Source organism: Falco rusticolus, chromosome 4, assembly GCF_015220075.1.
Source record: "Falco rusticolus isolate bFalRus1 chromosome 4, bFalRus1.pri, whole genome shotgun sequence".
Taxonomy (NCBI): Eukaryota; Metazoa; Chordata; class Aves; order Falconiformes; family Falconidae; genus Falco; species Falco rusticolus.
In genome coordinates this window covers 55884205-55900477 of record NC_051190.1, presented here as the reverse complement: position 1 = coordinate 55900477, position 16273 = coordinate 55884205, and the positions used below count along the sequence as shown (strand labels likewise).

At 48.8% G+C, this 16273-nt stretch overlaps 2 protein-coding genes across 4 annotated transcripts in view; both read left to right on the top strand.

Moving 5' to 3' along the window:
• LOC119146997 (mitogen-activated protein kinase kinase kinase 3-like) overlaps positions 1 to 3548 on the top strand; it is an 82307-nt gene extending 78759 nt beyond the window's left edge. For both annotated transcript variants that reach the window (XM_037385429.1, XM_037385428.1), the window contains exon 17: positions 814 to 3548. In XM_037385429.1, the coding sequence (XP_037241326.1) occupies positions 814 to 1042 (229 nt within the window). In that variant the 3' untranslated portion in view covers positions 1043 to 3548. The remainder of the gene's footprint in view (positions 1 to 813) is intronic.
• A 745-nt stretch (positions 3549 to 4293) lies between these two features.
• ACAA1 (acetyl-CoA acyltransferase 1) lies at positions 4294 to 16191 on the top strand. Of its 2 annotated transcripts, none has more exons than XM_037384650.1 (12): positions 4294 to 4518; positions 5229 to 5322; positions 5617 to 5674; positions 6489 to 6568; positions 7027 to 7069; positions 9226 to 9324; positions 9742 to 9822; positions 11722 to 11912; positions 12013 to 12192; positions 13056 to 13111; positions 13919 to 14064; positions 15034 to 16191. In XM_037384650.1, exons 1-12 carry the CDS (start codon positions 4309 to 4311, stop codon positions 15107 to 15109), a joined length of 1314 nt encoding a protein of 437 aa, XP_037240547.1. In that variant the 5' UTR covers positions 4294 to 4308; the 3' UTR covers positions 15110 to 16191. The 2 variants fall into 2 exon arrangements, with proteins under 2 accessions (XP_037240547.1, XP_037240548.1); XM_037384651.1 differs by lacking the exon at positions 4294 to 4518 and adding an exon at positions 5027 to 5146.
• The last annotated feature ends 82 nt before the right edge of the window (positions 16192 to 16273 follow it).

Sequence of the window (16273 nt, the reverse complement as noted above, 5' to 3'; positions counted from 1 at the left end):
GGATGTTTGCACGTGGCTCAGGCACAAAAACAACCAAAACCACTGGCTGGTTGTGAACATTTTGATCTGTGGAGGGTGTCAGCTAGAGCCTGAAAGAGTTGGGATAACACTACTAATCCTCCCAGTAAATGAGGAGGAAGCACTGTCATTGCAGTGTGTTTTGTTGGGTGCCCAAGCAAGTAGGGTCCACAAAAACTGGGTCCTCCAACAGAGTCCTGCTTGCGGGGGAAACCTAGGGGGTCCTAGGCAGGCAGGCAGGTACCCTGCACCACCTGCTCCAGCCGCTGACAGGGAAGCATTGTTCAATTTTTTGGGGAGCCACCGTGAATGGAGGTGGCAGAGAAGGGTCCCTGCTGAGACAAGGACTCCTCAGCAAGGACAGGGAAACCTTTCAGGCTCTTTGCCTCTCATCTGATGTCTTACTTGTCAGATGCCTGTCAGAGATGGAGGCACACATATCTCGTTCTGGCTCAGCTTCCCGGGGAACTACGTGGCATTGCTGAAACTGTTGTGTCTAAACTCATGCCTGAGTCTCCCTTCAGGGGATGCTCTGCTAAGGTGTCTCGTATGCTTTTATGAAACTTAATACCTGCCAGTTAACATAGGCAGAAAAGCCGCTGGCTTTAGGGCAAGGCTTTCAAGTTTGCTTCTGCTAGTGGGAGTGGAGAGCTCAGTGCCAAGGACCTGTGTGAACAGCGAGGTTTGCTCCGTTGAGGCAGGTGCGATCCTAGAGCCGATTAGACTTTAGAAGCGCAGCCCCCACCCCAGTCCCTAACCTGCTGTCTCACCCCTGCGTGCTTGGTGTGGTTTCAGGAGCGTGGCCTGCACCGTGGTGGAGATGTTAACGGAGAAGCCGCCGTGGGCAGAGTTCGAAGCCATGGCGGCTATTTTTAAAATCGCCACCCAGCCGACCAACCCCCAGCTCCCCGACGGCGTCTCGAACTCCTGCCGCAACTTCCTCAAGCAGATCTTCGTGGAGGAGAAGCGGAGGCCGACGGCCGAGGACCTACTGAGACATCCCTTCGTCAACTGCGGGCTCTGAGCCCCTGGCAGCGGGGATGGGGAAGCGCCGGTGGGAGGGGGGTGGCCGCCAGACCCGGGGCCTTCAGACCTCCACCCTGGGCTGTCCTGGCAGTGGCCCCCGCAGGTCCCTTGCTCATTGCTGGCTCGGCACCCGCCGCGTTGTTGGATTTCCAAGCTGCGCTTGGGACTGTTGGTGCCAGGAATTCAGAGCGAGGGATTTCCTGGACTGTGCGGGTGCTGGCCTCAGACCAAGTAGCCTCCTTGCCGCCAGCGATACCGGGGTCACCCCCCCTTGCTGTGTTACTTATCTCTTGGGGAAAGTGCGGGAAATGGGATCTGTCTTCCCCCCCAGCACGACAGTGATGCTGGCAGCATCCCCGGGACTGGCAGAGGAATAAGATGCTCAGTGGCGATCACCACCTTTCGCAGTGGAACAGACAAGGGGCTTCAGCCAAGCCGGAGGAGATGATCCTCAGACTGCAGAGTCGGGGGGACCCGGGTGTCCCCGTTCATAAGGGGACCAAACCCTCCTGGAGGTCGTGGGAGCAGCCAGCGTCTCCAGCAGGGCGGCATTTAATACTGTTCTGTGCCTTAAGCGGTTACAATCAAGGAGTGATGCTCGACTCAGCACAAAGCACCGTCGGGCGCGATGATGCGGCAGCCGTGTTGACTTTGCCTTTGTGCGCGTGCGTGTGTGTGTGTGTGTGTGCACGCATGTGTGTGCAAGTCTTGGAAAAAGGGGTCTTCTCGGGGTGCAGGAGGTCTCTGTGGGGTGCACCCACGGACGGATGCCTGAGACCTCTGCCATGGGCTGTGCAGAGGGATGTGTAAATGCTGTCGATGGCTGCGGTGGGCAGGGCTGAGCACCAGCCAGTTCGTGCTGGGAGCCATCAGGGTTCGGGTGGGAGCTGGAGGGGACCTTGGCGAGGATGGCTTTCTGCTCACAGCCATAGCCCTGCTAACCTGTCCCTGATGCTGCGCTGGGGCTGGCTGGAGGGATGCTAATGCATGTTGGAAGTGGAGCTGCAGGAGGAGCCCGGTGGGTCTCTGTAAAACCCAAGAGGGTGCCTAAAATGAGGCAGAGAGGACCAGTGCCTGTGGATCTGGGCTGCTGAGGGCTGGGTGCCTTCTCCATGCCTCGTGGGACTAGCCCAGGGTGCAGGGAAGGGGGACGTCACCTCTGTGGTGGTGCCTGAGGGAGCAGCTGCAGACCCGTGAAGCCTCAGACCAGGAGAGCAGAGCTGTGTCAGCCGAGGGCAGCTGGAAGCAGGTTTCTTTCTGTGGTATATTTGAGTTTGTAGGAGGAAGCAGGCCAGCTGAAAGCAGAGTTGGGCTACAGCCTCTTTGAACAGCAGCACTACCCTGCTGGAAAGCACTACCTCCTGGGCAGGGAGCGCGTACAGAGTCCCTGGAGGCTAATTAATCAGATCTTGGTTATTTTGGACAAATTAATTGTACCATCTCACCTCCCCCTTCCTTACTTTTTTTATGGGCTCAGCAAAGGGTTAAATAAGCAGTAGCTGGGAGGTTGCCATCCTTGGGCCGGTGTGTCACACACACGTTTATTTTAATATTCTTTTTAATTGAAAAGGAAAAGTGTTGCTTGGACCAAAGGGGAAATTCAGAAATCAGTTGTTCCTGTCACTTTGCACATCCTTGAATAATTCTGCGTGGGAGAGATCTAGACTGCACCGCTGGTGTGCTGCTGGGAGTGTTTCTTTGTCCACAGCTCTAAAAAGAGAAGCAAAAATGAGAGTTATTTCAGTTAAAACAAGCCAACAAATAAACCAAACCAAACAAACCACTGGTAGTGTCAGGGCATATTCGGATAGCTAGAAGGATTCCCTGTAAATGTGCCTGCAAAGCTGCAGAGGCCAGTTACTCGCCAGGCCGGGCTGCGGTGAAGCCGCGGGCTGCGGTGGAGCAGCGCCCAGGGGTCTGTGCCACTTGACATGGTGGTGGTGGGCAGCCCTCCTCGGGGGGGGGGTGGGGGGGGGTGGGGTTGGAGTCACCTCCTTTCTCCGAGGGGGAATAAACAATTTTATTCTGTGAATAGGACCAAATCCATTAGTCTCTTCAGTAATACGGGATCAATGGAAAAAATAAAAATACAAGAAAAAACAAAAATCAATGTTGACTGGGGAGGGTTTTGTTGGGAAAAGGTGTTTTCACCAAAGCTAAAAAAAAAAAAAAATATGCATTTTTAAGCTGTTTTCTCCTCTTCCATCGAATCTGTTCGGTGTTGATTTTCCCAGCCCTTCAGTGGTGAGTGGGTGTTTTCCTTCTTTCCAAAGCCTTGAGAGCGAAGCGGGGTTCATGGCCACCCCAGGCCCCGAACCCCCCAGCCCGCCGCGGGTGGATGGGGCACGTGTGTGCGTGTGTGTGTGCACGTCGGCGTGTGCGACTCACTCCTCAGGTGCCTTTGCCTTGTTGGGTTTAAAAACCCTTGCAGTGTTCTGATGTACAGAATGGAACTAGGAAAAGAGAATGTAATATTATGCCATGTAAAGTTGGTTCTTGGTTGCTTGGGTTTGTTTGGGTTTTTATTTGATTTTTGCCTGTAGTGGGCCGGGTGGCTCGTCCACGCAGGCGTCCCTGGGAGAGATGACTCTGGGGGGGAGGTGGAGCAGCCACGCACACCCCATAGTCCCTTCCCAGCCGGGGGGCGAGGAGGGGACCGGGGGGGCCGGTGAGGATGGACCTGGTGGTTCCTGGCACGTCCTCCAAATAGTGACTCTCGGCAGGTCTCAGCCCCTGCAGCTCCACGTGTCCCTTTGTCCTGGCATCCCCCTTGGTTCAAATGCTCCAAACGCACAAGGCATTTTATTTTTTTTTTATTTATTTCATTTTAGTTCCTTTTAATTTATTGATTTTTGAAATTATTTTAATTTTTTTCTTTATTTTTATTGGGTCTTTATTTTTTCCCTTCCCTTCCTTCCCCCTTCCCTCCCTTCCCCCTTCCCTTCCCTTCCCTTCCCCCTTCCCTCCCTTCCCTTCCCCCTTCCCTCCCTTCCCCCTTCCCCCTTCCCTTCCCCCTTCCCTTCCCTTCCCTCCCTCTTTTTCCCCTTTTTTCTGTTATATTTTCTTGACACATGAAATTTAAAATCTAGTTTAAATTTATTTATTTCAGTATGTATTTATTTTTAAGAAGCTTTGTTTTGGTGGGATTTCTCGGTTTCACGCCTTTAACGCCTCCTTGCCCGGAGCGGCCCTGAGGGCGGCGCCATGCAAATGAGGGGGCGTGGCACGCGAGCGAGGCTGTTCGCGGGGGGCGGCGGTGACAAGATGGCGGCGGGGCCGGGCGCGCCGCTGCGGCGGGTGCAGCTGGTGCTGGGGCACCTCGCCCCCTCCCCCCCGGGCCCCGGCACCGGCCTGCGGGCCGCGCCGTGCGGGAGCCGCGCCGGGGCCTCGCCGCGGGCCGCCAGCCCCGACGATGTGGTGGTGGTGCACGGGCGGAGGACCGCCATCGGCCGCGCCAAGCGCGGCGCCTTCAAGGTACGGCCCGGGGGCCCTGCCCGCCCGCGGCACCTCCGCCGGGCCCCGGGGGCGCCCCTGCTCGCCGCCGCTGCGCTCGGGCTGGGTGCGCGGCGCCGCCTGCCCGCAGCCCCCGGCGCTGCCTCGGGACCCCCTGAGGGGCCGCAGCGCCTCACGGCTTCCGCGCCGGGGCTGCGCGGCCCAGGTGCCGCCACCGCCACCCCGAACGCCGGGCCAGAGCCGCGCGTGTCCCGGCTCCCCTTGAGGCCTGGGGTCTCTGCGCCTGGCACGGCCCGGTGGGGCCTCGTCCTCCTGGGTGGCGACGGCAGCGTCCCGCGTCCGACCGCCGCGATGGCCCCGGAGGATGGGCATTGCTGGGTCAAACCCAGTTCCTGTGCTGGGGGTCACCGCCCTGTCACGAAACAAACGGGGGGGCTCAGCCTGCTGAGGCTTGGCACCGGACTGGCCGCAGGTTGGTCCCGCAGGCCCTGCAAGGCATGCTCGTGTGAAACCGGGAGGGACGGGAGCAGGGTTAGGGCGTTAGTGCTTGAAAGCTCCCTGGGGTAAAAAACGCACGGAGGAATTCCACATTTGTAGGGAAACCACCACCATCCTGGGGCGAGGACTGGAGTAAAGCTGCCCGAGCACGGTACGCCAGCACACTGAGGGCAAACAGGTGACAGGGCAGCTGCTGGTGTTCCTTGGGCAGCGCTAATTGCCTGTGCTTTCAGGATACTACACCCGATGAACTGCTCTCCGCCGTTATGACAGCTGTCCTTCGAGATGTCAGCCTTCGTCCTGAGGCCCTGGGAGACATCTGTGTGGGTGAGCGCGCAGCCTCTGTCCAGACTTGGAAGCTCCTGGCCCGGGTAGCTCTGTGGGACAGGCGGCTCCTGGTGTCCCATGGGGTCCTGCAAGTACCGTGGGGCTGGAAGGGGTTAGTGCGTAGCGTTAGGTTTGTGAAATCAGTGTGTCCTTCACGACTCCTCTGTCCAGTGGTGGGGCTCTCATCCAGGTGCTGGATGCACCAAGCCGTGGGGATGCTAACATCCCTCCGACTGCCACCGCAAACAGCGAGGGGAGTGCAACCGATTGACTGAATCATATCTTTGCATTCAGGAAACGTGCTGCAGCCTGGAGCTGGCGCTTTGATTGCAAGAGTTGCACAGTTTCTAAGGTAAACTCTCAATCAGATCAAGGTTCTTTCTCTCCTTTTTGGTCTTCCGCCACGGCGCAGCACTGGGTCAGAGGATTTGACGAGTCTTATGCGCTCCTAGGAAGTTACAGCAAATCACCCTCTGCCTAGGAATTAGACTCTGATGGAGCAGTTGGAGAATCCTGATGGGAAAGGGACAGGGAGGCAGAAGTGAGGCTGTTCAACCTGTGTTGAGCCTCTGAACAGGAGATCTTGTTCTGTGGGCTCCCAGCTGCACCTGCTGCTTCTCTGTGCTGCGAGGCTGTGCTGCTCTGCTCTGCATGGTCCGAAACCCGTGGAGTTGTCTCTGGTCCTCCTGTTCACTTCCCAGTGCTGGTGGTCGATGGCTCATATTGAGCTGGATCCCAGCTTCCAAATATGCCAGCCAGTGTCTATTGTCAAGTGACATTTGCTTCTGTAAACCGGTGTACAGCTACTGCGTTGGAGGGTGCACACACAGCCTACCAGTAATTACAAATGTTGCGGAGCTTGTCAGTATTCCTGGCCCCGATCAGACCTCGGGAGCTAGGCACACAGGAGGGCCCTGCGTACAGAGGATCTTCTGAAGACAGACCTGTGGGGAAGCAGCACTCGGAGCCGCTTCCAAATCAAGTGTGGAAGTTATCTATGAACTTTGCTTTCTCTTGTTGACCAAGAGGTCAGGAAATGTATAAAGGGATCTGTCTTGAACTTGAGGGTTAAAGTTTAATCAAGTGGCTTAATGCTGTCTTTAGAGCTTTGGTTTATTGCGTGGATTTCATCACTGAATCTTTGCCAACACTGTCTTATTTTCTAGTGGTATTCCAGAGACGGTGCCATGCTCCAGCGTGAACCGGCAATGCTCCTCCGGGCTACAGGCCATTATCAACATAGCTGGTACGTGTTAGGGGCACTTGGATCAGAGTCGATGCCTGCCGCCCCCCATCGCTCATTTCTCCTGTCCTCCACTCTCTCTGAGCAGTAAAAGTAGAGGCAATGTCTTCTTTTGCTGGGAATTTTCAGCGTGTTGCTAGTTGAATACTTTTATATCCTTCAGTGGCCAAGTTTACCCACAGAGAAGTAACTTGATTTTCTGAGGATAAGTCCTACCATCACTTTCATATCGGGCAGCTTCTGGAAGGGTCCCTCTGGTCCTCTCTGGTTGCGTGTCAGGTCACAGTTAGTCTTCAGCCCCATTGGCTCCTTGACCTGGTTCACGTTCTAGCAGGCAGGAGGGCGGAGGGAATGGCCCATTTGGCTGCAGTGGGTGCCTCAGGTGTTCGTGAAACCGCAGCCGGAGTGGAAATGCTTTTGCAGCTGCTGATAGTAAGAACATTTATGTACTGCTGTTACAGGTGGCATCCGAAATGGATCGTATGACATTGGCTTGGCCTGTGGGTAAGAAAGTCTTTTTATGGTACTTGCCTAGGCTTCCTGAAGGTAGCACTGTCCTGCTGCAGCAGCTCTTGTGTGAGGTATTAGAACCCCCTTCCAACCAGACCTGTCCCACCCGCGCCCACCCCGCCCCGGCCAAGGAAACAGATGGTGTTCTCATGTGACAAATGGGTGAATAAACTCTAAAATTAGGACCTGAATATAAGTGTGGAACTGCAGATGTAATTTGTGCCGTTCCAGCGGCTGCTGAGTACTTTTGGCAGATTGGGTTATCTTAAAGGGTCTGAGGGAGGGTGCTTGAAAATCCTTTAATTCTCCTGGAAGTTTTGGTCTTGGTGACATGTCTGCTGGGGTTGCAATAAGAGGCTGTGTATGTCTTACAAGCATGCAAAAAGCCTGTCCGCTGTCCCTGTTGTAGCATACTACTTGTGTGCAGAGGTCTGACAACCTGAAACCTGCCATTATTAGCTTTTTAATTAATCTCCAATTAACTGGTGCCTTGGAAATCCAGCAGCTCTCTTGGATAAAGAAATGAATGCCCTACCCGTGCTAATAACTGTCCTACGTACTTACAGCAGATGTTCTTCTGCAGTGGACAGGCATGCTGTTCTTTGCTTCACTCCTAACATCATAAGTGTTTATATTTTAGAGGATTACATAACTGTTAGGTTAGCTTTGGAGAAATGCTAGTGACCACATTCACACTCATTTCAGAAGAATGAATTAAAAAAAAAGAAAAGAAAAAGTATTCCGTAATCCTGAGGCTGAAATACTGGATTTCTCTTTTTCTTTACCGTGGAAACTCTCAGTCTGTCTTGAATTGTTAGTGTACACAGTCATCCAGTAGTCCTTAGGAAGATGTTTATATTTACAACTTTTTAGCACCTGCATGTACCTGGTTGAGCAAGATCTGATGTGGAGAATGCCCTTGCCTTCTTAGGCTGCTGCGAAATGAACAGCTCAGCAAGTCAGACGTGTTCCTCCGATGTAGGCAGAACACTTGGTGTTCACAAGGAATGCTTGTGTTTGAACACATGAGGCTTTTCACTCGTTCACTTTAACACACTTGTTCCCAGAAGCTGCTTGGTGATGTCCACCAAAATGATACGCTTAAAGGTACTGAAAGGCTCAAAGGGTTTGGGATCCAGCCTTTGCCCGCTGGGTATGCAAGCCACTGGGTTTCATTGTGGGAGGTTTTCTGGCCTCTAACCTGCAGGGTCCTTCATGAAGACATAAAATAGCTTTTGTGAGTTGGGTTTATCCCAAGTTGTGCTCTTCCTCTGAGTGGACGCGTGCACTCTGTAGGTGAAGAGATACTGGATGACAACACAAAACGCAGTCGCTGTGGTTTGCTCTTACTTAAAACCTGATTCTATACCTTCTTTCAGGGAGTAGATGCAGCTGCAGTCAAGTAATGCAGTGTCTCATAGTAAAGTTAGTTTAAATGCCTGAGAGTACTGTTGGTGGAAAACAAACTTATTTTCTGCTTGTCTTGCATTTTCCAGGAATAGTTTCTCAGTTATTTACTCTTCATGAGTGTATGTATTTGTGTGGTGCAGAGTAGAATTCAAACCCTCTCCCCATCGTAAGCTTCATGATCTAGGCTAACTTTACAAAAGCTCACTGGTCCTTTGTACCCAGTGATGTCTGGGTATTCCTGCGGTAAATTTGGATGTTTTAAATCTGTTAACTCATTTGTAGGTCAAAATCTGCAGCCTCTGGGATCCATGTCTTAAATTCTTTGTGTTGCGAAATACAAATGGCATAACTCTGTCATGGTTTGCTTAATACTTCTATTAAACTGCCAACCCGTTCTTAAGCTGTAAGTGGCATTTTTATGGCACGTAACAATGGACAAATGTGCCAGAATCATTAGCAATTCCTTCCTGGCTGTGGAAACGCGAGAAGTTAGCTGTTGACGTTGGTGTCCTATGCTAGTGAAGCAAGGACCAATTTAATCTAGCAATCTGTTTTCATTTCGTGGTAATTCTTATATTGATGAGCTGCTGCCTCAGCCAGTTCTTAATTACTAGCTGCATTTCTATAGGATAATAGGAAAGCGTGTTGTCAAGATACTGAGTTTTGATAGTCTTAATGGAGCAATTACCACAAAGTTAGTATGAAAGCACTGGTTGCAAATTCAAATTTTTCCTGTTTAGGGTGGAAACGATGTCCCTCAGAAGTGCAAATAACCCTGGTGATATCAGTTCCAGCATGATGGAAAACAGCAAAGCTCGAGATTGCCTTATTCCTATGGGGTAAGTGTTTCCTCTTCCCCAAGGTTTAAGAGTTTTCTAGATGGCCTGTCTTCTCAGTTACCATATTGTTTCAAATCAATCTGAATGCGGTGACCTTGGATCTGTATGTCAGCATCCTCCTTGGTTGTGGTAGAAGATGAATTATGTGAAATGGGAGAAGATCAGCAACTGATGAAAGATTTCCTTGTCTTCTGTCTTAAGCTCAGCAGCTTAATGAGCAAGGAAAACGGATTTGAACCTTGTTTTGATCCTAGATTTGATTCAGGATTTGCTTCTGCCAGGCAGTTCTAGGTTGAGAAGGCAGCAAATAGCTTTCAGACTAAAGCAAATGCTTGTACTTGTGTTGTGTTAGTAAAAGCCAACTGCAGCTCCATTAGTTGTGTCACTGGATTAATTCTGTGACATTGTTTTCCCCAGAATAACTTCAGAAAATGTGGCAGAGAAATTTGGAGTTTCCCGAAAGAAGCAGGATGCCTTTGCCTTGGCTTCCCAGCAAAAGTAAATGCTTTTTTCTTTTCTCTCTTTTTTTTTTTTTTTGTTGTGTGTTTTTTTTTCCTAACCTTTTGATTAAGGAATAAATAGATAGAAGGCACATTGGTACTTCCCAGGAGTGGTTAAGTGCAGCCTTCATGTTGCCTCCAAACCTTAGTAGTGAGTAAAGAAGCTTGAGATGGTCAGAGCGAAGATCAGTGCATGTCCCGGGTTGTGTGATAAGGAAACACGAGTCCAGAGCTGTATGACTACTCTTGTGCACGTACCATCGAGCTTGTGAGCCCTGAGCAGCGAATGCCCCTGTTTTTCAGCATCCAAAGGATACAACCCCTGTGAGGTTTCTGAAATGAATGTATGGTGCAGGATTTTCGTAGTGGCTTTGGCTCGCTATGATTTGAAACTGAACATGGGAGTGACAGCAGAAGGAACCTGTCCTAAGAGGGAATATTTAAATGTAGCCATTTTCAGAGAACTGCTGAGTTTGAGAAGAGTGGCTTGTCTTCACTGCAGGTGTTTGGCTCTAAGTGAGCCCAGTCCTACCTCTAATAACCTTCCTCTGCAGTTAAATCGCTGCCAAAGTCAACTGACCCCTGGAATCTGTGGAGTTGTACTGGCGGTCCAGTGGCATGTGATCCGTTAAAGTTGCTGCCATCAAAGAGTTAAACTAACTTTCAGAGCTCTGTTTAAGCATCGCCCCGGTCCAATTATTTATCTAATACAGGAAGCCACTGCACAGGCCAGTTAACCTTTAAATTCTGGCCCTGCTTCTCAGGGAACTTGGCATGCCAGCCTTTCTCACTGACATTGAACTGATAACACAAAAGGGTATGTGAACGCGATCCTCGCCTCTCACATGAGGAAAGGGGTGATTTTCTGGCCTCAGTCTCAGGATGTCTGCAGAGTTACTGATCTTCCTTCAGCACTTCACTCAAATGCTCAATTACCTGGAAATATTTTCATTTTATTATTAAAAGTGTGAAGCGATGAGTGGGTAAAACAAGCTTTCACTCTCTAATTCATTATTCCCTGGAAAGGGTGCTCTGCTGCTGGCAGGTAAATCATCTAAACGAGCTCTACAGGGGAGGTTTTTAAAATACCATATTGATATGGAAGATTAAAACTGTGTGCCCTGAGCTAATTCTAATTTAGCTAATTGCATTCTGCCTACTTATATCAGTCTGGTCGTATCGGTTGTTCCCTGCTGCTAATACTGCTGTCTCAGGGACCAGACCCCATCTTTACCACATCTTTAAGTGATAACCTTCTACATAGTCACACTGAACTATGCACCATACATTGCAGTCATTTGGAATTAAAAGGTTATATTTAAATGCCAGAAGATTATACCTGAAGTCTGTGGTCTAAAGCTGAACTTGTCTTTAGTAGGACAAAACAAGGAATGAGTGAAACTTTAGCCATTCCTTATCTTCTTAGAAATTATTAGCATTATGTGGAGGCTTAGCCCACTTGCCCTGTTTAGATTCTCAAAAATAAAAATTGATTTTTGAACATCAGGATTCATTTATTTTCTTACGGTTGTGATGTGATTGTACCACTGGATAAGTACAGCTTCGTGCTGCGGGCTGGTGGTGGTCAGCCAGTCACAAAGGTGTTGATGGGAACAGAATGGGGATCTTGCTCAGAAGTGTGTGATCCTGTGGTCCAGGTTTGGGGAGAATGCCCATAATGTTAGCAATATTTTTCCTGTGATGTGGAGGTAAGAAGTCTGCCTTCCTGTGGTTGGAAGTAATTATTCACCTGTTATCTTGTCTACTACTGGGTAATGATGTACCTGTGTACCAAGTCACACCTTAGTTCATTCTCTTACTAACTGGTTTCCTTGACATTAATTCTCTTGCAGTTTTCCTCCAGAATATTTTAACCTTGCATACTCTTCTTCAACAGAGCAGCAAAAGCTCAGCAGATGGGACTGTTTAAAACTGAGATTGTTCCAGTGAAGACCACTGTTCTTGATAATCAGGGCAAGCAAAAAACAATCACTGTGGACCAAGATGAAGGGATTAGGCCCTCCACGACGCTGGAAGGCTTGGCAAAGCTGAAGCCTGCCTTCAAAGAGGATGGGAGCACTACAGCAGGTCAGCTTTCTTGTTAAATTTGTGTTCTTCCTGTGGTTTTCTTGCCTTGAATGTGCTTAGGCAAAAAAAAAAAAAGGTGTTAATAGATCTCTTCCAACAGGTAATGCCAGCCAGGTGAGCGATGGAGCAGCTGCGGTTCTCCTGGCAAAACGCTCAAAAGCAGCACAGCTGGGACTGCCCGTCCTGGGGGTGCTCAGGTCCTTTGCTGTCGTTGGAGTCCCGCCCGATGTTATGGGCATCGGACCAGCCTATGCAATCCCTGTTGCTGTGGAAAAGGCGGGTGAGAACCACTTGTCATTCATACAGTGTTTGGTACAAGGCAAATCAGACTCTGTGAGCTGAAATTTAAGACTGTATTTATTCAAGCATGTGCAGCTATCAGCTGCAGGAACAGCAAGCTTAAATTCAAAACCTTCAAAGAGATCCTGCCTCAGATTCCTGTAATACTGTTCACTTGCACTCATGTATGAATTGTCGTCTGCTCACCTTTGAGAAGCTCCAGATTCAATCCCTGCACAGTCTCAGCCACAGTTAACATGTGGCAAGTGATTTAGCCTTCATTTAGTGCTGTTTTCTCTTCCTTAATGTGATCAACGTGTGGGGTTTGTGTTTGGTCTTTGGTTGTGGGGGGTTTTTTTTCTTTATAATTTTGGCATCTGATGAGTGGAACAGGCTTGCCTCAGAGTTCTTATCATACTCATTAGGCTGAATAGCTTTTATAGCTGATGATTATTGTTGTGTCCACCTGTGTCGTTGCTATGGTCTCCTGCTCACCTATAGTTTTATTTTTAAGTCCTGAAATACCCTTCAATCTTTAATCCCTCTACAAAGAAATCACATTTAATCTAAGGAAGACTTGGGAAATTTGGTGACACAATACTATGAACTGTGACATTTTGCAGTCTTTAGACGTTGTACATAAACATGAGTACAAGTGTAGATAGCCCATGTGGAGCCAAGGTCCCCCTCTTTTTGTCATGAGTGGAGTAGAACTAGAATTCAAAAAGGGGAGGCTGTGAGTGCATTACTCTCTTTGTTTTTTGGTGTTTTTTTTTAACTTTAATTTACAAGTAAATTACTTTACTTGATGGAGTCATAAGGCAAAAATATCTCCTTTTAAATCCTGACTTTTCTGAACCATAGGTCTGACTCTGAATGACATTGATATATATGAAATCAATGAAGCCTTTGCAAGCCAGGTGAGTGAGCGTCCTGTTTGAGCTGTACAATTCTTGGTCACTGAGTATATTTCAGCTTGGTCTCCCAATTAAGATTTGAACTTGTTCCACATATTACATCTTCAGCCCAATGTTAGTGGCACGCACAGATTATTTTCCCTTTTTTTCAAGTAAAAATAAGCAGGGCATTGCTTACACAGCTTAATATTTTAAAAACCCCAAACAAACAAACAAAAAATCCCAAAACACAGAAAAGTATGTCCAGTGGATAAGAATATAATCTTCACTATCAGAGCCTCATACCAACTTGCAAGCTCTGTTTCACAAGGGCTGTAATTTGTTCCTGGGTGGTGTCAGTGTGCATGTGTTGGCACTCGCTAATTTGGAAGTCCTTGGTAGAAACTTTGCTGCCGTGTCTTCCACAGATCCGTGACATGCCTGTCAGAAAGCACGAGGGCTCGGTTTGAGATGAAGCAGATAGGCTTAGCTCACTTCTGTGTGCTTTCGACTTGTAATTCGTTCTACTCCTTTCCACTGGGAAAGATGGTCTAGCCAGAGTCAGGCCTCTAAGTACTAACTGTAATGCTTTAAGAGCAGCTGACACGATGTGGAGTTTGTGTAATAACAAACATAGTTTGAGCTAAATTAATTTTAAACACAAATATTTTGAAGACCCTAGAGCTGCCAAGGATAGTTTGTGGTCTGTCTTTATGTATGGATGAGACCACCAGTCTTCTCTGCAGTGCTCTCAGCTCTCTATTGCAGCAGCGCTGGGAACTACTGAAGGCGTAAGCATCTTGATGAAACCATTCTGTCTTGTCTTTCTAGGCCGTGTACTGTGTTGAAAAGCTGGGCATTCCCATGGAGAAGGTCAACCCCCTGGGCGGAGCGATAGCACTGGGGCACCCACTGGGCTGTACTGGTGCTCGTCAAGTTGTCACTTTGCTCAATGAATTGAAGCGCAGAGGGAAAAGGTGAGCGCAGAGGGAAAAGGTGAGCGCTGAGGAACAGTATTAGCCCGAGTGTGTAAGTACTGTGGGCTCAGAAGTAAGCCAGCGGTTTGGGTGTGCCTTCTCCGTGCCTTTGATAGCTTTGACCATGAATTCCTGACGGCTCTCTGCAGGGGCAGGGCTGTCTGCTGTCGTGCTGCCCACCAAGGCAGTCTCTCCTGGTCCTTGGCAGCAAGTCAGCGGTCAGAGCCGGAGGGCTGGCGGCTCTGTGAGGCTGGGCTGCATCAGGCTTCATGGCAGTCTGGTGCCAGCCCTCTGCCTAGGCTGCGGGCTTTTCCCGACGTGTGGAAGAAACCCAGTAGCTGCTGCTGGCTGGCTGTGCCACTGCTCCCTCTGGGCTGGCACATACAGTGTCACTGGACTGCACCTTAGGATGCACCAGGCCTGGAGGGGAGGGTGATGGTGATGGCGATGGCAAGCTGTTAATTGCCAGGCAAACTGGGCAGTAACAGTAAACCACCTCAGACTGAAGTGGAAGAACTTGCTCTGAAATTAAGCTTTCCACTCTGTTTTTCCAGAAATCCAACTGCACGTCATCTGACTACCCACATTTACCTTGAACTTTTACATAGCAAAGCTACGTGAAGGGCAGTGGTAGGAGGCAGGAAAGGAAGAGTTTCTTCCTCAACCCACCTGAAACAAAGAGTTGGCCTAGATCAACCTTGCTGCTAGGATGTGTGAGGCAGGTGGGTAAGGAACTTGCTTCTGGGACACTACTCCTGTGCAGAAAGGAGGCAGAGAAATGGGTGTCGCTTCGCAGAGCATGTGGACACACTGCAGGAACTCTAGAGCACTGAGACCCCTTAGGTTAGGATCTCTTGGTGACACAGGAGAGCAGTGGGTAGCTCAAATTTATGGTTTTTTTTTTTAATCCCCCAAGATGATCTAAACTGATCTGTCTTTTTACTAATTCCATGTGTTCTTTCCTTTCAGAGCATACGGTGTTGTATCGATGTGCATTGGAACGGGCATGGGTGCTGCAGCAGTATTTGAGTACCCAGGGAACTAAACTCCAGCGTGCTGACAAAACAACGCAGCAGCTAATTCTCTGCCTTCTCTAATAATAGCAAATGATTTGCACTTTGAAGTCAAGTGGATTCAGGGATTTGTTACCACATCTACAAATTTTAGGCACAAATTGTAGAGTAAATTGTACAGAGCTACTAAGCAGGTGGGAGAATACAAAACTGGCAAATGGCATGCTGACGTGAGAAATCAGCTGAAATTCAACTGCAGGCCCTTGTGTGGTGATGGCGAATGAGTATTTCTAATTTAATCCATCTCTCTATTCTGTGACTATTATTAGGGAGCAGTTGTTCATGGTACTTTTGTATGACAAACTGGCTAAAAGGGTTGCTCAAAAGAAGAATGAGTGCACATCTTTTCCAGGGTTTTCTTAAAAGATTTCGCCATCTTGCAAGAAGCTTGTTTTGAAAGCAGTGCAAGACTTCACATCATTTCCTTTACAACTGTGTCTGTCCTTTGCAAGTCATAAATTGGCTGTGTCTTAGATTGTCCCTGTGCTGGGAATGCGCTGGAGCTTCCTACTTTTAACAAGCTGCTCTGAAGCCTCCAGTGGGGGAAAGTGGAAGGACTAGAATGTAATTTACACAGGAGGTGCCTGCTAGAGGGCAGGAATTTGAAAGTGGCCGTTCCATCTTTTATAACATACTTCTAATTATCAGCTTGTATGATGTTAACTTAGAGACAAGCTTATGCTTAATAATACTTGGCTACCATAAAACAGATTTCAGCCTTACTTTTACTGCAAGTACTACCTGAACTACACATACTACTACATCTCAGTACTTCAGTGCTAACACAAATGTGTATTTAATCTTGAAAAGTTCTCCCTTACCTGTTCTCTCTGTTAGGAGCAGAAAGATCACTGAAACTCAGAGCTAATGGTTTGTAAAATAAATGTACACATAGTCTCTGACATGTTAGAAAAGTTTAAATTTGTAAAAGAAATTCTTGTCCTGGCTCTTGCTTTTGCACTTAATAGAATTGGGTTCTTGTGGTGTATTTGTTTTGTTTTTATGATGATTGTTAGTTGGTCATGATTAGTTAGAGCTATTTGATACTCTCACATTGCTGTGCTGTAGCCTGTCTCACTCACCCAGCGATCATACATGCTGTTGTTTTAGAGAAAAGAGATTAAATTATTTAGAGG

Excerpts from the sequence above, each read along its gene's own strand:
- ACAA1 (XM_037384650.1), top strand. The coding sequence starts at position 4,309 with ATGGCGGCGGGGCCGGGCGCGCCGCTGCGGCGGGTGCAGCTGGTGCTG. Across the intron at positions 4,519-5,228 it reads CCAAGCGCGGCGCCTTCAAG|GATACTACACCCGATGAACT; the intron begins GTACGGCCCGGG and ends CTGTGCTTTCAG. Across the intron at positions 5,323-5,616 it reads CCTGGGAGACATCTGTGTGG|GAAACGTGCTGCAGCCTGGA; the intron begins GTGAGCGCGCAG and ends CTTTGCATTCAG.